This window comes from Emys orbicularis, chromosome 8, assembly GCF_028017835.1.
Source record: "Emys orbicularis isolate rEmyOrb1 chromosome 8, rEmyOrb1.hap1, whole genome shotgun sequence".
Classification (NCBI taxonomy): Eukaryota; Metazoa; Chordata; order Testudines; family Emydidae; genus Emys; species Emys orbicularis.
In genome coordinates this window covers 38,490,929-38,515,828 of record NC_088690.1, presented here as the reverse complement: position 1 = coordinate 38,515,828, position 24,900 = coordinate 38,490,929, and the positions used below count along the sequence as shown (strand labels likewise).

The 24,900-nt window shown below is 41.8% G+C and overlaps 1 protein-coding gene across 3 annotated transcripts in view; it reads right to left on the bottom strand.

Moving 5' to 3' along the window:
- Positions 1 to 24,900, bottom strand: part of PLPPR4 (phospholipid phosphatase related 4) — a 46,719-nt gene that overhangs the window by 11,358 nt on the left and 10,461 nt on the right. For all 3 annotated transcript variants that reach the window (XM_065409780.1, XM_065409777.1, XM_065409778.1), the window contains 2 exons: positions 11,011 to 11,196; positions 2,487 to 2,616 (listed from right to left, as the gene is read on the bottom strand). In XM_065409780.1, coding sequence (XP_065265852.1) covers positions 2,487 to 2,616; positions 11,011 to 11,196 — 316 coding nt within the window. The remainder of the gene's footprint in view (positions 1 to 2,486; positions 2,617 to 11,010; positions 11,197 to 24,900) is intronic.

Below are 24,900 nucleotides of genomic sequence, written 5' to 3'. Positions count from 1 at the left end.
AAAACAAACCAGCTGGTTAAACTTAGTTAAGATCATTGGATCAAATTCACAGCAACATAAGTAACCACAGCTCCATTGCATTCAGTGGTATTAAGCTTGCTTATGCCAGGGTTTAGGTAGGATTTAAGTGCAATATTATTTAGTCTGTAAGCTTTTTGGGACAGGGTCTGTCTTTTTGTTGTGTGTTTGTACTAAACCTAATAACATCCCAGCCCATTATTGGGGTTCTTAGGCATCTGATAATAATATCAAACCTAGTACCTATATTTAAGAAAGAGGGGAAAAGTGATCTAGATAACTACAGGTTTATCAAACGTAGGTTGTGTCACATAGACCCGATCTTTCTTTAAGCTAACTGATCTTTCAGATAAGGGAAATGTGGTAGATCTAATCTATCTGAACTTCAGTAAAGCATTTGATACAGTTCTATTTGGGAAATTATCTTACCTGGATAAAATGGGGATTATTACAAGAATTATGAGGTGTGTAAGGAACTGGCTAAAGGAGACACAACAACTGGTTGTGCTAAAAGAAGAACTGTTGGGCTAGAGGAAGGATATCAGTGGAATTCCTCAAGGATCTGTCTCTGGACCAATCTTATTTAATATTTTCAATAATTCATTAATCTGTTTATACACTGAACTGGCAGTAGAGGAAATGGAAGTGATGACAGTGCAAGCTTTCCCACACTGCCCCAAGGATGGGCTACTCTCTAGACATGAGAATATGCATGTTCATTCAATACTTGTTCATTCTCATGAGACGACCATCTGTGGTGCCAAATAATGCCAATTAGGATGTGTGGTGTTCTTTTGTTTTCAGTATGGACATCTGTCTCTTAGTAAGGGATCCGAGAGCACCATCCCACAGACCACCAAACACCAATCAGATGGTAATGACTTTTGGGCATTGCAGACCTTGTCTGTGTCCATGCAGTGGTTTAACCCTTGAATCACACTGTCACTCTTTTTCATTACATTACAAAAAACAAACTAATATGTTTAGTTAAACTCTTAACAGGAAGTGCAGTTTATCTATTGAAAAATGCAGTCTTCCTCTAAATGTTCTCTTTTTGTTACTAACTAATAACACTCGTATCTTGAATGCCAAATTCCTGAGACTGAATATATATAGTTCAAGTAAATGTGGTTGCTTTACGGTGCATTTTTTCCTGCTTTGGATGGGTTTTAGATTTGTTTCCCTGATCAACTTGTACTGTTAAAAGTAGTTTTTTGGGATTGGAGAACTGGAAGAAGGCTGAAGTTATTGCTTTATCATGAGATGATTAAATAAGACACATAAATGAAAGATCAGATTCAGGGAATAAATTAAGGGTGAAATCCACACACTTCCAAAGCTTGGTTTGTTTCTGCACCTCCACAGCTATGTTTCTGAGTATGCGCACCGCTGTCTCACTCTGTATCCAGATGCCTATCTCCACCTCAGAGTGATTCACAAACCAGTGGAAGATAGGTGCTCTTCCACATAACTTGTGTGGAGACCCAATCTGGCAAGCATACACAAGGCCACCTACCTCCACACAGAGCAGCCAAGGAAGAGGCTCTCCTTTATAACCTTTAGTCCAGAGGTTGGAGCACTCACCTGGGATGTGGAAGCCCACTAGTTCAAGTCTTCCCTCTTCCTGATTAGGAGATGGGATTTGAACAGGCACCTGCCACCTCTCAGGAGAGTGTTTTAACCACTGGGCTACAGGATATTGTGCTGGGACAGCGGGGGAGGTCTCTCATCTCTGCTATTGAAGTTATTCCTCTCTAATAAAATAACTGAATAATTAAATATTATTTGGGCCAGAGAGTTAGAATGATGCTATGGCCTAGTGGTTAGGCCCCTCACCTGAGAGGTAGCAGATTCCTGTTCAGATCCATTCTTTTCATGAGGCAGAAGGGGGACTTGAACTGTTGATCCCCCACATTCCACGTGAGTAATCTAACCATTGGGTATAACGGAGGTCTTCTATAACACCTATGTCCTTTTGTGAATCCAGGCCAAGAGACCCACCATCCACACATGGAATATCAAATCCACTGACGTTTTTTGATAGGGCTATCAGCTCAACCTGTTTCTATTGTGTTGCTCATGAACAGTGATTCTTTTTACAGGGGGGAAAAAGCATTCAAAATAAAACAAAACCCATACATCTTAACAATTAAATGGACTTTGAAAGGAGATGGGGGGGTTGGTGGGATAATGATAAGCCAAATTATTGATTTAGCAACACTGATGATAACGCAATAGATGAAAGTGAAAAATGGACAACAGATGTGTTACATTATTGAATGTGTGTTTTTACTTTGCAATACCATTCGACAGCTTGTCTTGCACTTTTTTTTGGCGGATGAGAGCTGTGCCAATAACTGCCCTTTACTGTCCTAAAAAGCTATTTTAAAGAATGAAAAAACCTGTGTAATTAAAATCAAAAATACATCACAAAAGGCATTTTTTGGTAACTAACACCCAAAACCCACCAACGAATCTGACAGCTCTTCTAAGGAAAGAGTTGAAGTTGCAGCCTCCCGCATTAATATTGGCCTCGGCTCCAATCCCATTTCTTCTTTTAGACAGGCAACAGTAGAGAATTCCTTCTCCTACCATTATCTGCAATGACAAAGGAGGTATTCATGGCATAGATAGCAGTTATGCAGCAGTTAGTGACTGGATTTTAAGGGCTGAAATATAATTATAATAGAACAAATATCATTCACAGAAGTGTACTTGCTTTTAAAGAATTTCATTAATATGCAGTTTCCCCTAAGTGAGGGCAGGCGAGAGGATGGCATTGACATTAAATATAAATGACATAAGCTCTTTGGGGCAGGGACCATCTTTTCATTGTGTGTGTGTGTGTATAATGCCTAGTGCATGGAACACTGGCCCTGCTTGGGGCTGCTAAGTGATACAATAATATAAAAACTAATAATTAGAAAATGCTGCATCATAAATGGTGAAAAGCCATAGCACTCCCATAGCATTTCTGGGGTGGATGTAGCACTCAGCCTTTGGCTGCCTGCCTAGCAATCCCTGGCAGCCTAAAATGCCATGACAGCTTGTTCTTCCCTAATTGTGTAATGGGCTTGGTTTTTAACCAGATCCACTGCAGAGACTGGGGTTCTGTCTGTATGGCCATGTAAATTAACAGAGTGAGAGAAATGGCAAGCCTACTGAGGAGTTAGAGTGGCGCTAGGAAGGAGAAAGTAGAAGTGTAGATGAGTGGCTGCTTCACTCCACCCTGGTGGCCTCAGGGCAACCCTGCCTGTATGCAACCCCTCATCTCAGTTTCCCTTCTTGGATCCCCAAATAAAATCCACACTGGGTTTCCAGTCCAATCACAACAGCCTTCCTTAGGGGCTGATTTATTAATTAAAGTTCAAAACTAAATATAAAAGTCTTCTCTCCAGCCAGGTACGGCCCAACTCCCTTGGTCTGGGCAGAGTCCTTCTTGTGTTGGCAGGCTACTCCCAGTCCTTCCTAGCTGTACCAATTCCCCTAGTCTCAGGGTCTTCCCTGCAGGAGCCTCTCTCACTCACTGCAATCTCACTAGGGCTTTCTGAGCTTCTCCCTTACTATGGCTCCTTATAGGAAAGTCCCTGATTCCCCTCAAGTGGGGCTCATTCTGTAATCAGGGTTGGCTTGCCCATGGCAAGTCACCCTGTTACAAGGAGGAAAGTGTGATGCTGCTCTATGGAAGCCATGGCCATGATCCTAAATTCCACACACTCAGATTTATTTGATGTTTCCGCTAAAATTCTCAGCAGTGAAATAGTTATGTCAACAATGCTGACCAGAGCTGTGTGAATAAGTGATTTTTTTGATTTGCTGGCAATTTTGAAAAATCTTTAAAAAAAATCATTTTGGGTCAAAACTTTTGGAGAATTGAAAAGAAAAAAAAATGTGTCGGTGGATGTCAAATGAAACGTTTTGTTCAACCTGAAACTAAATGTTTTGTTTCACTTTCAAAGGTATTTTAAACATTTTTATATATTTTTAAATGAAATTGAAAAAAATTTCAAAACAAAAATAATTTCAAATTGAAAACTGAAATATTTCCTTCAGAAAATGTTGAAACAAAATGCGTAGACTCTTTCTTTATGTTTTTTTCATAAACAATTTGGCGGAACAGACACATCTCTGCATAATGTTTTAGTGTCAATGAATCTGCATTTTTCACCAAAACATTTTGGCTGAAAAATTTTGTCCAGCTCTTATGTTGGCATGTATATTGTTGTTAGACTTCAGAGTTAACACTGCACTGATGTGAATGGGCAGTTCAGACCTCAGAACAGATTGATTGTCTGCAGATTCAATAAAACAGCACTGTGCAAGGTGTGATTCAAAAGATTTGCAATGCAGCTGAACGCTAAAAACTTAAACATAAAATAAAATTAAGACTTAAACTATGTATGACCTGATGGAACCATCAGACAAGTGCTGACGCATTGTACTATCTCAGTGATACACGGGGGAGTGGAAATTAAATGGGACAGCAGTTTCTGGACAATCAACCCCCTGCTGACCACACATTTGGTCTTAATTGAGTTTCCTTTCTTCCCCTAGAGCAAAATAAATGCAGTGAAGATTGCATCAGTATATGGGAAAGTCAATGGTAGAGGAGATGTAGAGAATTTTATTAGCTAAGAGTTAATTTCACAGGGTCTATAACATTATTATCCATCTCAGTATCGCCATTATAATGCTAAGACTTTGTCCAGGAGCAAGCAATTGGATTTTAAATTAAAATTTTACAGAATCTTAAATAGCTTTTGGCAAGCATCAGGGGATATTTGGCATGGGGAAAAAACCTGGAAAGATAGACCGTCTTGTGTTATAGAAGGGAAACCAGGGAAACAAAGCGGACAACATGGGGTAGTAGATTCAGCTGATCATGTTGATGTCTTTCCTAAAAACTGGATTAATCATGTTGGAGATTAGGGCTGGCAGATTCAGCAGATTGTGAATTTGCTCTCCTTCTTAGGTAATTTACAGGACAAAAGCTTGGCCCCTGGCAAAGCCAAAACTTGTGCCATTTTACTAAATATTTCTGGGACTTTTTTTTTTATTTTATTTTACCTAACTGGGTAGTTGTGTTGACTGAGAAGGGGACAATATAAAGCTGCTCCTCTATTCTTTCTGCGTTGGTACTGTCAATCAAACTTGCAAACTATCTGATAAACTATATGATCTAACATTCTGTTACTCTGTGACAAAGCAGATTGCTCCCTTTGTGCAACCTAACAGTCTTTAGCTGTCTAACATACATTGACATGGCTAAATCAACCACACCATATGAAATTTGTATGCTTTATAGTGCTTTTATTTTCCTTATAAGAGGAAAAAATATTAGCGGCCTGATTCAAAGTCCATTGAAGTGAACGGGGGTCAGCTTGTAACTCCGGCAAATGCTGGAGATGCAGTACCCATTCTGAGAGTTTCAGAGTGGTCTTGTCATTGGGAGTTACAGGAAAAAAATCCTGTGTGTGTAAATGTGTAAATATATATGTCTCTGTGTGTGTGTGTGTGTGTGTATACACACACACACACAAAACATATGTCTACACCAAGTACAGTCATTTTAGGAGGCACCTCAGGGCTGCAAATAAGTCCAGTTAAAAACTGCTACTGTTTTATGGAACTGATAGTGAGCAAAAACTAATGTGGTTTAAATGGAATGACACAGATTCTCCTAAAATAATAGTTTGGGAAAATAAGTTACTGTATGATACTGTGGTAAAGACTATTTACTCTAAAGCAGTGGTTCTCAAACTAGGGCCGCCACTTGTTCAGGGAAAGCCCCCAGTGGGCCAGGCCGGTTTGTTTACCTGCTGCGTCCGCAGGTTCGGCCGATTGCGGCTCCCACTGGCCGCGGTTCGCTGCTCCAGGCCAATGGGGGCTGCAGGAAGCAGCGCGGGCCGAGGGACATGCCTGCCGCCCTTCCTGCAGCCAGGGCCGGCTCCAGGTACCAGCGGAGGAAGCACGTGCCTGGGGCTGCACATGCTAAGGGGCAGCATTCCGTCCATTCTTGGGACGGCACAGTCCGAGTGGCTTTTTAAAATTTATTTATTTATTTTTGCTTCGGCACTCTGAGCGGCTTTTTTTTTAACTTCGGCAGTTTGGGCAGCTTTTTATTTTTTTTACTTCGGCAGTTCGGCCGGCTTTTTTTTTTTTTTTTTTTGCTTGGGGCGGCAAAAATGGTAGAACCAGCCTGCCTGCAGCCCCCATTGGCCTAGAGCGGCGAACCACGGCCAGTGGGAGCCGTGATTGGTCGAACCTGCGGACGCGGCAGGTAAACAAACTGGCCCGGCCTGCCAGGGACTTTCCCTGAACAAGCGGCGGCCCTAGTTTGAGAACCATTGCTCTAAAGGAAATAGACCTAAAACATACTCTAGTCTAAACATGGAATAAAGCAAGTGAATATCTCACCAGACAACATAGACAAACTGATTCCTGCTCTTACTGTTTTTACCTTCCTAGGCCTCTGGGTAGGGATTGAGGTTGGGGTTTCAGAAGGGATTTGTTTTCCTTCTCCCTTTTCCTTTTTGTTAGACATGATCTTTAAAAATTATTAAATATTGCATCAACATGATTTTGTGTATGAGGGGTTTTTTACATGATATTGAGTTCCTGTTGCTCCCATAACGTAGTAATTCATGTACAGATCTCTTAGGCTCCTGGAAATTATATGTTACATTATTGGAGTTCCTGGTATGGTTCTCGGTGCTTCATTTTATATATTACATCTTTTGTATGAATTATGATTTCTTAGAAAATTAATTAAAATTTAAATACAAAATACTTGTATTTAAGTAACTTGAATTTTGCATAAGTGTATTCTTTGTGCATCTAACTTCCTAGGATCTTTATTTAAAGGAAAGAAGAAAAAATGAAGCTCTAGTTCCATAATTCACAGGAACCAGTGAGTAACAGCCAACTGGTGAGTACAACTGTCATTAGTTTCTATTATTAATGCAAGCTAAGTACACATTTTGGTACAAGGAAATGTACTGGTGTATGTCCTTATCAGTATGCATGAATTAAGGCATTCCTAGAGCTTGCTGTTAATTAATGGTTATAACTTTGAAGCTTCTGGACTTATTTTCTTCAAATTTGGCTCAGTATTTAAGTCTCAAAAAGATTTAAAAAAATACTCAGACAATTATAGACAAGCCAAGTTTGGAGAAAATGGCTTCAGGAGTTTCAACATTATGAATGCTTAAAGTCAGCAAGATAGTTTTAAAAAACGCACAATGAACTAGCTGTGATGCATGTACAATGCACCTTTCTTTTATTCCGTAATCCTACTTGATTTACACATCTATTTAACTTGATGCATGAGTAGTATCACTGACTCACTGGGACTACTCAGGTGCATAAAATAATCTCACATGTAAATCTTTGCAAGACCAGGGCTTAAGTATGCACTTATTGATGACAACATTTTCTACTGCAAAGTCTCATACAATTTTAAAATAATCATAACTGGCAAATCAAAACCATCTTTTTTTAAAGCAAGAAAAATCACTAGTCATCAGTGAGGATTATTTTCAAGGTAGGTTTTAATTTTCAGCCTTTTTTGCATTTAGTCCTGTCTAAAACAGCATTATGATTAGAACTGTTTAAAATGAGAAAGTTCTTTTTTTTTTTTTTTTGCATTCTCACTGAACTGAAGCCTAGTTCAAGGGATTTTGCTCAGACTTAGATTTTGTCTACACAAACACATAGTTCGCAGCAAGCTCTGGTGTAAATCTACCCTGAACTAGCCTGTCCATGTGGACCCAGTTTCCATGTGGACCCAGTTTGCTATGCAGCAAAAATTTTCTGGTGCAGTGTAGATTACACCCCAGGTTCTTGTGATCTAAGTGTTTGTATAAATGAACCCTTAGAAAACATAATCTTCAGGCATATACAAAGTATTGAAAATTTCCATCCAATGGGTGGCTGAGTAAATTATGAGCATATAAAATCAAGGGGTTAAAATAGGAACTGTTTTGCAATCTTAGAGCATTCCAGTTGACTGGTACATAGAATCACAGAAATGTGGGACTGGAAGGGATGTTACTAGATCATCTAGCCCAGTCCCTGGCCCAGAGCCATGACTAAATAAGTCCTATGGATCCAGTGTCAAAAAAGACATGAAAAACTCCTAATATAGCATGGTTCTTCCATTCAGGCTAGAAGTGCTCCCAGAACAGAGATTACCTCCATTGAAAGTGTCTGTTAATAGTCAGCTTTGGTGTAAATCCACTGAAATCAATAAAGTTCAGTGCACTTATGCCAAGACTGCACCTGGCTCATAGTCCTTGAGCCTGTATGACTTCAGTATGACTCCTGCAGTTGTTCCCTGTAGATGCCAGTGTGAAAATCCATTCTGACAGAATTTAAAAAAAACATAGTTACCCAGCCAATCTGTTTTCCAGGGGCAAACATTTTGGATCCAGTTTAGGCAGCAGTGAATAAGCCCAAGATGGCCACATAAACAGCAACATTGCCAATCTCTTGTTTTTATCACAAGTGTCATGATATTTCATATTTTCTTATTTTTCTTAAAGCCCCTGCTGCTGAAACCATATTATTTACATGAGGCCTATAAAAAGAAACCATTAAAAAAAAAAAAGCCCTCATGATTTTTAAGTCAATCACATGACTTTTTGGGTTCCACTCATGATTTTGAAATGCTTGGGCTGGCAATACTGAAATTAGGTGCACACCAACATGAATGATCCTGAGGAGGAATTCCTCGGTGAGATGGAAGGGACTATGGGCAAGAGAGGAGCAGCTGTTCAAGTATGATAAAGAATGTAGGTGAGCTTCCTACCAGTTTATGAACATGGTTGTACTTAGCAAAGTTCTCCCAGTGTATATACAGGGCCCATAGGTCACTTTCAAGGAAATTTGTCATTCATTGAGTTTCACATTCAAAAAGGCGGGATACCTGAACAGAAATAATGACACAGATGTTAACCAGAGTGCCACACCTCTGTTTAAAAACTCATAGGGTGAATTCCTGGCTCCACTGAACTCCATGGGAGATTGGGCATTGACTTCAGTGGGGGCAGGATTTCACCCCTTCTCTGCATTTCTATATATGCAGGGTCGCATTTTAGAGTTTTCACAATTTCAGATTCTCCGATAAAGCACAAAGGAATGAATTAATCCCTGGTTAAACTCAATGCAGTCTAGGAACAAGGATGAATTTGTCAGTTGGCCTGCCTGTCCTTGTGTACTAGAGGTAGCTATAGCATTGAGGTATCTAAGTACACAGTTAAATGAGCAAATGAGTGTCCCAGTAAAGCAGTGTAGACAGCACTCTAAGTGTACATAAAAATAAAGTCTTTACATTTCATTTTAGCTTCACATTGTAATTCCAGCAGGGTTATTATACTAGTAAAGATCAGACATTTTATTTCATTTACTATACAAAAGGGGTTGAATTGCTCATTCACTGATATTTAAGTGTTGTATTGGGAAAGTTCTGTTCTGTTAACAATTTGTTCTCCCTCTGGATGAGCCATTGAACTAGTTTCCTTCTTGCCCATCCTATAGCTTACAAGTTAGATACTCCAGGGCAGTTTTGGAAAGAATAATAAATAACCACAGCATCATGATCAATATTCGCTCACTGAAGAAACCTGGCTGTTATATCTAAAACTGCATGTGAGCCACTGCTGAGTGTAACCTGGCATCTCCATTTGCCAAAAAAATCCTGCTCTAGTGATCTCGCTCATTAACAAGACTATGAAAGGTCCTGTACAAACACTATTTCATTCAGCATAATATATAGAACAGTGATTTATATAGGGTGATGTTCACAAAGGGACAGAAAATCCATGCACGCCCTCTAACGTTCATGCCCATAGCAAAGAGGGCCTGGGTGGAACTCCACAGTCTCTCCTGTGGGCTACAGAGGGAATTATCTTTATGCTAGTTTTAATTAGGTCAGTGTTAAGGAGTTGTTTGATTGGCCAATGGGTAGTCAGTGGGATCTCAATTTATGCAAATGAATGGTCAAAAACCACTGTGGAGGAGGCTGGGAAATGCACTGAATGAACAGCCTTACACAGCCTGCTTTTCATCCCAGGTTGTAAAAGGTGAATTCTATCCCTCCCACCCATCTTTGTTCTCTGCACAAAGCCAAGTTGCTCAGGGAGGGGTGAATCTCAACCATAATTTACTGGTGTGCTACTAGGAGTCATTTTAAGACAGTGTTAAGGGTTTTTTTCACATTGTGTAGAAACTTTCTGCTGTTCCCAGCCTACACACAAATGTACTGGGCTCCATTTTGTTGTCTTTATACCCAGGCAACTACAGTGAGTGTTCTTTGGAATTGTAGATTGCTTGACAGTAACTCAGAGCAAAATTTGTCTCTGGCTCTGTAACCACAGAAATATTTACTTGACAAAAACGTTAGCACACGTGAAATGGTATTTGAAGTCTGAGTGAAAAGGAGAGAACAAAATTAATTTGCATTTAAGAGTGTCTTCCATGATAGCCTTTGCCTGACTATGCATTCCGATTGGCATCTCAATATAAACAGTTAAGAAGGAAACTTTCTTATTTACTCTCAGCCTTTTAAGATATTTTAACATTTCATTTGTGTGTGTGTGTGTGTGTGTGTGTGTGTGTGAGAGAGAGAGAGAGAGAGAGAGAGAGATTCCATTGTAAATTTCAATACGGTGAATGTTTTATTCTTATTTCATAACTGTACTACTTAGGATTAATGGGTAAAATTTTCAAAATTGCTCAAGTGACTTGGGAACCCTAAACCCTATTAAAAGTCAATAAGAGATTTAAAAAAAACCCACTTTTTCTGTTGTAAAGTTTGGGACCCCTATTAACACTTGTTATAGAAGGATAAAAATTCCATGTTAAAACCTAACAATCAGATCATCAGTTCATGTAATTCATTGAGGTCAATGGAGCCATGTTGCTTTACACCAACTGAAGATCTGCTCCTAAATCTTTTTTTAGGGGAGGCAGGTGAACATTCCCATAACTTACCGTGATTGCAGGTCCAGCAAAAGTCAAACTAAGCAACATCAGGAAGGGAACAGCCTCTTGTGTAGGTTCAATGTATGGCATACTCAGACTCCTGTCATAGCAGCTGAATCCAGAGTGAACTGGCTTGAAGACATCAGTAAGTTCAAGAAAATAGAGACTAACAACAGAAGATGCCAGTATGGGCAACTGGAAAGGAAGGAAGGAAAAACAATTCATTGTTATTTCTTTGTAATAATAAACCTAAACACTCAAACAACCCTATAATATTTTTGCAAAAGCAACAACCTGCAGCCCACGCCACTTTCTGCAGCTCCCATTGGCCGGGAACGGTGAACCGTGGCCACTGGGAGCTGTGGGCGGCCATGCCTGTGGATGGTCAATGTAAACAAACTGTCTTGTGGCCCACCAGCGGATTACCCTGATGGGCCGTGTGCGGCCCGTGGGCCACCGGTTTCCCACCACTGCCTTAGTCAATTGAGCTGGTCAAACTATTTGTTGCAATCTTATTTCCCAAACAATTTAGCCTTTTCATCTGTGAGACATTCATGAACAGACTTTGATTTTTCAAAAGTAGGCTCCAATCCTGCAACATAGTGAATTCTGGATGACCTCTTCACATGTGTGGACCCCCAAGGATTACTACATACAGGTGCAGTGGTCAACTTGTTACAGGATTGGGGCCTCATTTCCTATTTATAACTGTTTGTCAAAAAGATTACACAAATACATGCCAACATATGGGTTGTTAATGAAGTCTGACTATCTGCTATTTATAGTGAATGATTGTTCAGCTAAATCACGTTATTGTTTCTGTTTCCTGCCTGAATGACGTATTCATCAAAAGTTTCAAACACCCTTGTTCTTTCACATATGTTTTATAAGCTGTTCAATCAGACCAGACTTTACACTTGCCCCAGAAGTACACCAACAGCCACCTTTTATCCTAATCAGTGCTTTGCTGTTTATCATTGCCTTTTGTTTAGGGTACTTCCACCAGTTTTCAATTCACATGAAAGTGTATATACCCCAGCCAATTTGAGTTCAATTTCAAAGGAAGATTTAATGTAATTGTATCCAATGCTTTTCTTTTATATATATATAGAGAGAGAGAGAGTGAATTGCCTTCACCTATTCATTATGGGTGAAGGCTTTTTTCTATTAAAAAAAAAAACAATTAACTTTGCCTGGCAGGATTTACTCCTGTAGAAAACACAGATGATTATGGGTCATGGTTCCTTTATCTAGATGTTTAGTGATTTTATCCTTTAGAGATTAGTTCCATTAATTCATTAGGGATAAAAGTTAGACTTAAGGGGGAAACTTCACCCAGGCTCTCCATGAGCTTCTGAAAGCACCGATTCAATCAGAGGGCCCTCTTTGGCAAACAATGTACCAGGGAAGCTGTGGCAATGGTAAGCAGGCAAAAGCACCTTTCTACGAGGGTGCATGCAAGGGCCAGTACAGTCCACAAAGTGACCAGTGGTGGGTGGGGGAGGCAGCTTGGCTGGAGGACAGCAGCATATGATGATTCACTGCATCCTAGGGTGACCAGACAGCAAGTGTGAAAAATCGGGACAGGGGTGGGGGATAATAGGAGCCTATATAAGAAAAAGACCCCAAAATCCGGACTGTCCCTATAAAATCGGGACATCTGTTCACCCTACTGCATCCCCTTGCTTGTCAGTTTCCATTGATGAGGTCCTCACTGAAAGCTCAATAGAACTTAAATCTGCATTTACCCAGCATCATCCAGTGAGAAGGGCCACAGTAGAAGCACACTGCCTGCCCTCCCTTAGGCTGAAACCCCTTGGGATGTAACAAACCTGGCTGACACAGGGAGGTGATATTTGCAGTTCCCTGTGGCACTGAAGGTAAATATGACTGATGGAACAGTAATTGCTAGCTTTATTCTTCCTTCTTATTTTGAAGATGGCTGTTACGTTTGCTTTTTCTCCACTTCTTAATATAGCTAAAAATACAAACTTACAAGGTCCGCACAGACTTGCATATACCTACAGCACCATACAGTGAAGATATTTCATAGCACCAAACGTGAATTATTCTATTTCCCTTGCAGAAAATATTCTTCTATGCCAACACATCACACTGAGAAAATGTACAGTTTTTCTTCAGAATTTAATGTACCACTGGATTATGCTGCTTTTGAAATCTTCCTTGCACATTTCATAAAAACGGATACAACCAAAATGATACATTCTACTTATTTCCATTCTAGAGTAAAACGGAGTGAAGACTGGGAGTGCAATGTATGTCAGGTGACAAGATAATGAATGATCATGTTTGTAAAGGGCAGTGGGAAACTGGCTGGATCCATTAATTGGCCATTTCCAAACTTTAAAATGTTTGTGTTTTTTAGTGCAGGTTTTTTAAAAAGAAAATGTAATTTTAGGTGTAGGGTGGTTGTTAGCTGGACTCCACTGAAACAGGGTATATAATGGGGCTTGGTTTTTGAAAATAGCAGCTTTGCTTTGAAGTGCTACACAGTACAAAGAGCTGCAGAGTTTAGCTTGTCTTCAAAAGTATTGCTATGAAAAGTGCGCTGAAGGTAGTCTAAGGAATGCCTTGTTCTCAATGGTCAGGTTGATTGTGTTGTAATTTCATTTTTTAGGCTGATTGTGATTGCAGAGGAAAGGAATGTGAATTGATATCCTGAATAAAGCGAAGAGTGGCATTCCCAAGAGTGTCTTGAAAATAACACAAGAAATCCATTAGATTTACTTAAATAAAGAGTAAATGCATCCAATTTGAATTTTGTCATTTCTGCCATCATTGGAAGTAGCAAAGTTTTTTAGTTAGATGAATTGTTTAATTCTCATCTCACACTGGGCACTCCCTTTGTTTTCAGTGGCAGTCCTGCATGTGTAGTAACTCAGTATGATTGCATGGATATGCAAGGAGCTTTCCCCCTGTTTTCTCCCCCAGCAGCTGTAAGGGACAGTCACAGTCCCTGTGCTCAGGGGATTATTGAGACTGCTTCTGGGTGCACAAATGTAGTGGTGTATCCCCTTATCCTCCCCAATGCACTCACCCAGAGCTGTTCAGGTGGGTTCCACTCCTGTGTGACCTGGAGCAAATCACATAGGCCTGGTCTACACTAACCCCCAAATTCGAACTAAGGTACGCAACTTCAGCTACGTGAATAACGTAGCTGAAGTCGACATACCTTAGTTCGAACTTACCGTGGTTCAGACGCGGTCCACACGCGGCAGGCAGACTCCCCGTCGACTCCGCGGTACTCCTCTCGCCGAGCTGGAGTACCGCAGTCGACGGCGAGCGCTTCCGGGATCGATTTATTGCGTCCAGACCAGACGCGATAAATCGAACCCGGAAGTTCGATTGCCAGCTGTCGAACTACCGCGGTAGTGTAGACCTGGCCATACTCTCTTTGTGCCTCAGCTTGGGGGAGGTTGGGAGAGGTCCATTCAATGGAATGGTACCGCGTACGTGTTGTCCCCGACCACTGGAAAACTCAGAGAGGGATAGTGGCACAATCCTACCTTAGCTCCACCTGGGCCAGTGCATCTCTGCACCAATCCATCGTGGCTAAATACCAACGCCTAGGCCCACACACTGTGATTTCACTGACACCACACATCATGGTTTAGGCAAGTGTAAAATCTGACACAAACATCATTATTTAATTTGCATTACAGTAGTACCTAGGGGGGTCAAACGAGATCAGGGCCACATTGTGCTAGGTGCTGTACAAATCACATAATTAGAGACAGTGGCCTCCAAGAGCTAAATCAACAAGGCAGGCAAAGGAATAATTATCCTACTTCTTACAGATGGGGAGCTAAGGCACAAAGAGATTATGTGATTTGCTCCAGGTCACATGGAGTGGACCCAGATTTCTTGAGTTTTAGGGCAGTATGTTACCCACAAGTCCATATTTCCTATCTGACTGTTTCCCATCTATATAATTGCATTTATATAGTGAGATTCAGCTATTATTAAATATGTAATATTTTACATAGTGATGTAGTATAATGAGTTAATGTGCATACAGATCATTTTCAAAGGGATCTGCATTCTGCATATGCTAACTGCAGTTTTATTATTGCTAATTACAAAATCCAGGAAACATCCACATTTAACGGTGGTGTTTAGGAACCCCAACAAAGGATAGGACTCCATTGTGCTTTTCACTTCTAGGATTACCATATTCTTTCGGAACATAACCCCCCACCCCCACCAAAAAAAAAAGAATAACTATAAAGGCCTAATAACCCCTACAATAATTCCTCAGCAATACTAACAAATACTTTTATAGACAATTTGCAATATACTGTATGTCAGGTCCCATAGGACGTCTTGTTCTCATATCTTTTTTATCAACCTAAATATAAAATGCATCTTCAAAAAGGCAAAGACAATATAAGTGTTTGTTCACTATTCTAAATAATTCTAAGTGGCTGTTTAAAAATATGAATATTTATTGAGTATTCTGCTTAGGGCAGCATTAGCGTTGTAATTACAGGCATTAGCTTGAGACACCCTGAACATGTCAGACATAATTAGATGGTAATAATGTGCATTGTTTTAATTACAAAATAGAAATTCTTTTTCTTATTTCTAATTGGAATAAAAAAAGTAAACCCAAAGACCTGGGCTAATGAGTCTTCATATTCTGACATGCTCAGTCGATTAAGAAATTTCTGACTTTTAACCTCTGCTATGGATTATAATTTATCCCTGAAAATAGAATATCTGATCCAAACCTAGTGAAATCAATGGAAAGATTCCAATTGGTTTCAAAGGACTTTGTATCAGGATCATAATCAGCACAGTTAGGAGAAGAGCTGGTTACAAAACTTCAAAGGTTGCCCATTTTTGGTCAAATTTTCATGAAAAAGAAACAACCTCCTCTCCCCACTCTAGTTAAGAGGCTTTCTTAAGCCGAAGAGTTGTATTATTCATTACTATGATGATTATTATTATTTATATTGCAGGGGACCTAGCCCTATCATGCCATTCCCCAAAAAGCTTAACAAGAGATAAACATATACACAAATACTTTCAGGAGAAGAATAAAGGCCAAATGCTCCTTTGTGTTGCATGGTGTAGTGCAAAGCAAAGGAGCTCTAATTAGTCAGCAAGACCCAAATCTTGCAGAAGGGGTCCCAGATCTGGTGGAAGCCCCTCCAAGAGATTTTTGTAAACTCATACATTCATAGTTTCGAGTGCATGGGAGGGGGAAAAGCCAGGCACCAGCCACTCTACACTGCATATGCCTTTGTGGCCATATTCAAAGAGTAGTTTGCTGTCAAACTGAGGGAGGGGGGAATGTCTAGTCAAGTGGGAGTCCCACAGGGGGTCAGTCCTGGGTCTGGTACTAATCAATATTTTCATTAATGATTTAGAGCAGGGGTCTCAAAGTCCCAGCCTGCGAGCCATGTGCAGCCCGAGAACCTCCCCACTGCGGCCCACGGAGGAGAGACACATGCAGACATGCTGCCGGCAATGTTGGCTGCAGGCACCGCCCCCCGCAGCTCCCATTGGCTGGGAGAGAGGGACAGAGATACCATCACTAGTTGCTGGGCAGAGTCAACCATGGAGGCAGCATCATTAGTTGCCGGGCAGAGTCAGCCATGGAGGCAGCATCACTCTTTTCCACAATGAATATAAACAAGTCAAAATACCAAACACAACTATCTGATGCACACCTTGCTGCAATCCTGAAAGTTACAACTTCTCAGTCACTGAGGCCAAACATCAACAGTGACAGAACTGAAGCGTTGCCAGATGATAACCATGCTGTCCAGCCCTCAGAAAAAAAAACAAGGTTTACCTCCCCCCTTGGAGAATTTTCCAAATCAAAGCTTCATTTTCTCTGCAAGTGATGTTTGCTCTGAGTCACTAGCAAGCAAATATTGACCGTTTCATAAAATGACACTGTCAAGACCTTTAGGACCAAAATGTATGTTTTCTTAAACAAAAGGAAAGAGACAAATAAAAAACACATTCCCAGTTGGAAAAGCCTATTATTCTGCCAAAGAAAATGCAATCTGGTCCCCCCAGTATGGCAGTATTTTGCTGATGCTCAGGGAACACAAAAATCATAAATTCCCTGACTAAAAAACTAAACACCTTGATGGTCAGCTCTGGTTCACGTCTTTACAACAACTCACCTAGCGAAGACTTCACACTAAATCTTTACCTGCATGAAATATTAAACCCTGTGGGCTCAGCTGGTGTAAAGGGGCGCAGCTCCATTGACTTCAGTGCAGTAGCTCCACAGACCCCAGCAGAACAGCTGATCCTCTATGTATCAATAATACTTTATATGATGCATCTATGCAATCTTTGTGCTTCTTCATAACATGCTGTACTCTACACCTGTTATTTGTAACCTATGACTCTCTTCTTGATCGTAAAGTATTTGATATTATCTTATTTATATTATTGTTGTTGTGCTGGAGCATGTGTGTGGCTGCCAGCAGGCATGTCTTAGGTCTATAGACTATGAAGCTGGTGGATGTGTTAGCTGCCTTCTATCAAGGCTAAATGAGGGAGCAGTTAGCCTCTTCATTTCATGATAACTGAAACAACAGAAGAAACCATCAAAGGCAATGCCTGAGTAAAAGCTGAGCCATGTGGCCAGAGGGGTTTGCCTGGAGCCTGACTGCAAATGTAGGGGCTGGGGCATTGATTTGATTGCAGCTGTCTGAGGCCAGGTCTACACTATAAACTTACATCGGTATGAATAAATTCCTCAGGGGTGTGAAAAATCCACATCCCTGAGCGATACAGTTATACTGACCTAACGCCTGGTGCAGACAACCCTATGTTGATAGGAGGGCTTCTCCCATTGACATGGCTACCACCTTTCATGGACGTGGATTAACTACGCTGATGGAAGAAACTCTGCTAGGGTTACCATACATCCGGATTTTCCCGGACATGTCCGGCTTTTTGGGCCTCAAATCCCCGTCCGGGAGGAATTTCCAAAAAGCCAAACATGTCAGGGAAAATAGGGAGGCATGGTAAGGGGACCCCGAGTGCGAGTGGCTGCAGCAAAACTTACAACTCCCGCGATCTGCCGATCTGCTGGGGCACAGAGGCAGTGGGCGGCATCTGAGCTTGCAGCCGCATCCTCCCTGGGCTCCAACTTTCCTGGCTCCCGCCGCTCTCCACTGCGCACCGGGACAGAAGCAACTTCCCCAGCACAGCAGCAGCCGGAGTCCGGGGAGGAGGCAGCTGCGCACTCGGATGCCGCCCGCCGCCTCTGTGCCCCCGCAAATCGGGGGAGTTGTTAGTTTTGCTGCAGCCACTCACACTCGGGGTCCCCCGAGCGTCTTTTGCCCGAGCGCTACCGGCTTCACCGGCTTCACGGCAAACCGTGAAGCAGGTAGCGCTCGGGCAAAAGATGCTCGGGGGACCCCGAGTGCGAGTGGCTGCAACAAAACTAACAGTTCCCCTGATTTGCTGGGGCACAGAGGCGGCGGTGGCATCCGAGCGTGCAGCCGCCTCCTCCCCGGGCTCCAACTGTCCCGGCTTCCGCTGCTCTCCACCACGGCGGGGGCCGAAGCAACTTCCCCAGCGCAGCAGCAGCCGGAGCCCGGGGGGCGGGAGGGAGGAGGGGGAATGCGGGGTGCTCAGGGGAGGAGGCAGAGTCGGGGTGGGGACTTTGGGGAAGGGGTTGGAATGGGGGCGGGGAAGGGGCGGAGTTTGGGTGGGGCCGGGGGGAGGGAAGGGGCGGAGTTGGGCAGGGCAGGGAAGAGGCGGAGTTGGCGTGGGGTGGGGGCCCCATGGAGTGTCCTCTTTTTTTCAGTGTTGAAATATGGTAACCCTAAGCTCTGCCATCAGCATAGTAACAGCTTCACTGAAGTGCTACTGCTGCGCTGCTGCAGAGTTTTAAATGTAAACCTGCCGTGAGTGTGTGAAAAGAATGGGAAAGTGGGCAGATAGCAAGAGAAACCATGTGAGCATTGCCCTAGGAGGAAGCCAACAGAGAGCTTTCTTTTGTGCAGAGTACAGGCTGGAAAAGACAGGCTTTGAAACTGTGAGTAAGGAAACTGCCTCCTCTGCCTCCTGCTTTTCCTTCCTACTGTGATCAGGGAAACAGGACTGTGGGTACATTCTACACAAAGAAACAAGTTTGCACCAAAGAAATATCTGACTAGTATAACCAATCCAGCAAGGCCCTGAATACTGGCTAACTGGTTAAGCCAAAGGACAGTGTTGTTTATTAATTTATTTAATACCATATATTGCAGCATCACAGAGAGGCCACAACAATGTGCTAGGCTCTGTAAATATTTAGTTATTTGTATTATCACAGGTCCAGGAGCCCCAGTCATGAACCAGAACCCCATTGTTTTAGGTACTGTACAAACACAAAACAGACAGATGGCCACAGCTCCGGTGAGTTTACGATCTAAATGACAAAACATAACAGATGGGTGAGACAAATAAGCAAGCCCAGGGTGGATTTGGGTAGACTGAGTAACAAACATAGTAGGAAGTGCACTATTCTGAGCCAGTCAGTAGTAGTGATCACAGTGGTCCACATGCCTAACGGTAATTAGGTTGTAGTTTGTGCTTTATGGAAGACAGGAGGAGGGAGTTGGAGGAGGGCAATCCTCTTTTATCCTATCAAGTTCCAATAGGGAGACCATCACCATGGTGTCCAAGTGCCTTCCAGTAATGCATTAAGCAAAGTGAGTAGCATCTTTCATGTCTGGTTCCTTTTTCATTCCTCTCCCTAGGATGAAAATGAAATATAATATTCTCCCCCTACCCCCAATCATTTATGAATGGTGTGCCATGTGATTTTATTGTGAAGACTAGAGCTGAAATCTTGGCTCCATTGAACTCAATGGCAAAACTCCCATTGGCCTCAGTGGAGCCATGATTTCACCCTAGGTTTCTACTACTGTACTTCTAAATATACCTGAATATGTATGTTAAAAACATTACACAATCTGAGATGAACATAAATTCATGTTTTTAAAAGGATGTCAATAAAAACATTGCAGACTATATGTGTGTTGATTCTAGTACAGTATTTACATTTGGTGTCTCAAGATTTGTGGGGTTTTATTTGTTAGTTATTTTTTTATGCCCATTGTTAATGACACATGGTGAAGGCAGATATGTTGTATACTTTTTAAATTACCCTGTGAATACAATGTAACAACTCTCTTTAATACTTGTATGCATGAGTGGTTGCTTGCAGATACGGGGCCTGATTCTGAATTCACACAGTGAGAGCAGTATCCGTTCCTCAGAATACATTTAAAATGACAGCTTTGATTATAAGCTGTCATTTAAAATCATACACAGGGATGTCTCCTCCCAAACTGAGAATGCCCTCGCGGGGTTCGGGGGAGGGGGGGAGAGAGCAGGGGGGACACACGACCTCTGACTGATGTAAGAGCTGCAGCTGCCACAAATTACCGATAAGTCTTGATTCTACTCCCATTTAAAACCAGTGGAAATTTTATTACTGAGTTAGGCCCTGACCATGCAACATTGTTTCATGTGGGCTCAGGGGTCCACCCACCTGGATATTATTGCAAGATTGGCTCTTTATGGGAGCAGGATCATACTTTTAAAATATAGTCAATTAAAGATGAAAACAAGTGTTCCTATACTATTTTTCCATGTGGGTTTATTGCCAGCTATTCTAAACACATGGTACGTAACAGAAGGACAGGAGTATTATCAGCTTTTGGTCTCCTCCTCACCTGTTCCTGCTGCAGCAGTGAGGTGAGGCAACTTCAGTGCTGCACTCTGCCTCTTTCTCCATCGCTTACAGCTCCCTGTGCAGGTATTTCAGAATCATTTTTTTTTCAGATTTACCCAAATACTGCACTTTTGTGCTGCACTTCAGGTCTTTGGGCTCTGCTGCAGACTCTTTACTAAAGCCCAGATTTAGCAATATCTGTGCTTAAATTCCATTGACTTCAGTGAGACTTCTATGCTGAAGAGGGATTAAGGCTAAGCACATGCTTAAGTGCTTTGCTGAACGAGGACCTCGAGAGGCATAGGGACTGGTGCTGAGCACAGGAAGGGAGTGAGTCATGGGATCCGCCACGTTGCTTCTTAGCCTTGGGATTTCAATGTGGAAATCTGGGCTAGAGTTAAAAGAACATGATCCCCTTTTCTGGAAGTGAGTAATACTTTAAATCATGTGTTTCTGAGGGAGAACTCTCTTTAAAGAGACGGCACACAGTTATATAGTTTTTGTTGTCTGCTCCACAGCTTAGGAGGGTCATTGGGGTGGGCCCCAAGAGCAACACTGCAAATGTGCTCAGGGCACAATATTCCCACCTCCTCTCCTTCTGATGAGCTGCTGGAGAGGCTGGCAGGATGGTGGTGTGGGACACAGGTATACAAGTGCATCCACCATGCACTTCTAGTGGTGCAGGGAGTGATGCATAAGCAGTGATAAATGGGTAGCAGTTGCCAGAGCAGTCTCAACTCTTGGTGGCAGCTGCCCGACTGAGCAGCAGACACCTCCGTCCTGGTCTCCAAATAGGGAGACCAGACAGCAAGTGAAAAATCGGGACAGGGGGTGGGGGGGTAATAGGAGCCTATATAAGGAAAAGACCCCAAAATCAGGACTGTCCCTGTAAAATCGGGACATCTGGTCACCCTACCTCTGAATGTGTTAGAAGTATTAATAAGCAGAGCTCTCCTTAGCATGCTTTGGCCAGGTCTTGAACAAAATTCCCCCAAACAAAACTGACTCCTGTGCACCATGACCACACTTCAGGGCCAGCCAAAAGATTTCAGTGCGGCTTAGAGCTTCTTTCAGGTACACACCAGATTGAGCTGACACCTTTCACATAAAAAGGTATGTGTGTGAGGAGAGAGAGAGTCATTAGGATGCCCCTCCCCAGCCTCCTGCTACTGCATGGCCCAGGTGCTTGTCCATTTCACCCCTCACAGTTGCTCACATGGTTAGCTTAGGAATAGTAAACTGATGCTGCTATCTTCACAAGGTAAAGGGCTGGACACATGATCTTTATTGTAATGAAAGTGGAAATTCCCCTTCATGGGATCAAATCATCAAAATGATTGTGTGCAGCTCATCAGTGTTTCAGGTTGCTTTTTAATTTTTTAATTTTCTTTTATTTTATTTTCATTTTTAAGGTTAAAGATGCTTTTTCACTGCATTTAAATTTAGGGAGGAAAGTCCTCCATTGTGCCTCCAACAGACATTGGTGTAGTCTCTGACTCTTTCTGAACCCTTTAATTAGCATACAGCAATTGCCCTTTCCCTGAAATTGAGGGGCTTATCCTATAATTCCTTATACAGGTAAAACTCCCATTCTAATCACTAAATTCCCATAGGCAATGCATATCCTGGAAGTCAAGCCTCCAAAAAGCTTGCAGAGTCCTAAGCGTATAATTTTAATGCAGATGTGTGTCATGCATGTCTACATACCTAAAAAAATCCAGAAATGACTGAGAAGTGGAATTTTTGAGATACTTGGTGATGTGCATCCACATCTGACATTTCGAATCTACCCTTGTCAGTATAAATTAGAAATGAATGGGAACTAAGTGTCTGGTCCTGAGATACACTGAACATCCTCAACACACATTTATTTCAACTGGAGCCAAGGAAACCCACCACTTTACAGAACTGACTACTACAATAATATAATAGATCTCTTGTGTTTTCTAAGGTACCTCCTACCACTGGCTTTCACAAAGTTTATAGGTCAGTTCTTCAGCTGGCATTTAAGTCTACGGAGTTTTGCTGACTTACAGTTGTTTAGGAGCTAGCCTTCTGTATTTCAGCATACCTGAAAATGGGTGAAATCTTAACCCCATTGAATTCAGCGGGACCAGGATTTCATCTACTGAGCTTGATTCTCTGATCTCTTATACCTATTATACATTGGTGTAACTCCATTGACCTCAGTGGGGTTACTCTATATTTATACATATGTAAGTGAGAGAAAATTAGGCCTTCTGTGTTTGTACATGCTAACCCTGCAGACAAAAGGCCAGGGGTAAAATCCTGTCTTCATATAAGTCTATGGTAAAACTCCCAGACTCCAGGATTTCACCCCAGATATTTTTCGATGTTTGGTTAATGAGTGAAGAAAAATCACCCACAGATTTTTCCTTGAAACAGAGAGTATTCCTGTCACTATGAATAAATGTATTTGTCCATGCTACATCTGCAGACATCCTCATCCTCTGGGGAACAGGAGGTATATAACCCTGGAAGTTTTCCAGATTCATATTTAAAATGTGAGGCACTAACCCTTCTGGCTATTGTCCTTGAATGTACTGAGGATGTACTCTGAATATGCTAACGAGGGAAGATCAACAAAGCAAAAGGCAGATCTCTTTCTAGGAATGATCACAGACAATGGGCTTGTCTGGCACTTTACAACGCTGCAACTTTCTTGCTCAGGGGTGTGAAAAAACACCCCCCTGAGCGCATCAAGTTTCAGCGCTGTAACATGCCAGTATAGACAGTGCACCAGCACTGGGAGCCATGCTCGCAGCGCTGGGAGCTACGCCCCTTGTGGAGGTGGGTTTTTTAGAGCACTGGGAGAGCTCTCTCCCAGCCCTCTGCCGCGACGACACAAGCCACGTTAAAGCGCTGTTGCCAGTGTAGACTAGCCCAATGTTTCAATTCCTAATATTTTCCTGATGCTGGTAGATCTTTCACTATGGACATATCCTTCTATTTAAACAGATGCAAATTGAGCTTCCATGAGTAGTCCTCTCTCCCTTCGTTTTTAAAAAAGAGGCTCAGATTATCCATATATTCTATACAACTGTGAAACGTACAAACATAATTAAAAAATAACACAGACCAGTTTGTGGGGAAGTGCACTGATTAATATGCACTTCAGGTGAGTAGTGATGCACATCTCCAGATCAGATCATGTGATATGTGCTTCTGCAAAGTGTAAGACTCTTACTGTCATTATAATAGGGTCATTTAAAAATAATGTTTAAATACGTTTTAAACATTTTTATGAGATACATACTAATCCAGCAAGGTTCTATTTCACGAATAGTGAAAACTGCAAAAATGTTTTATGCTCTGTTTCATTAATTTTTTTGTAGGTTTTCTGCTTCCCTAGTCTTTCAGCCTAGGCCACATCCACCATGCCTGCTGCTCTAATTCTTTTCTGTATGTCTGTAGATTTCCTTCTCCTCACTTCTACAGCTTCTAACCCATGGGCCTGCTTCTCCATTTATCTACATCTCTGTAAATCAGGAATAACTCCACTGAAGCCACTAATGTAAAATTGGTGTAAGTGAGAGGACACTGTGGCCCTGTAGCTCTAATAAATTAAGCTAGATAGGGCCTGATCTGATCTCACATTGTTTTTATGTTGAATGTAACTTCACTGTGTTTTCTTGAGTTACTATTGATTGACACTGCTGTATATGAGATCAGAATCAGGCCCACAATTTTTTTTTAGATTGGAACTATCAACAGAAATGCAGCCTAGCTTGCTAAGTTACTATATAATCATATTTGGTCCAATGTTACAAATCCTTATAATCACGAGTATCGGTTACTAACATGAATAGTCTTGTTGGCAACATGGTAGTAAATACTATGCCTAGTAGTAAGCGTCTGCAGGATTGGATTCATTGTCCTCTTCTTCTCTCTATCACTTCCTCATCCCCTCCCTTAATTGTAGTCTCTGCCTGGTTTTGTCTCATTTTAGGGCTCAATTCTGCAAACAGATACATAATAGCGCTCATTCCTCTGAGTAGTACTTGACTTCAGGATAGTAAGTACTGCTCCCCATAGTGAGAGTTTGCAGGATAAATCCCTTGGAAGGCAGAAAATCTGTTTGTTTGTTTTAATTTGCTCTGTAAAGTGCCATGCATGTTTAGGTTACATCAGTGACCATAAGGCCTCTTTTCCTTCCC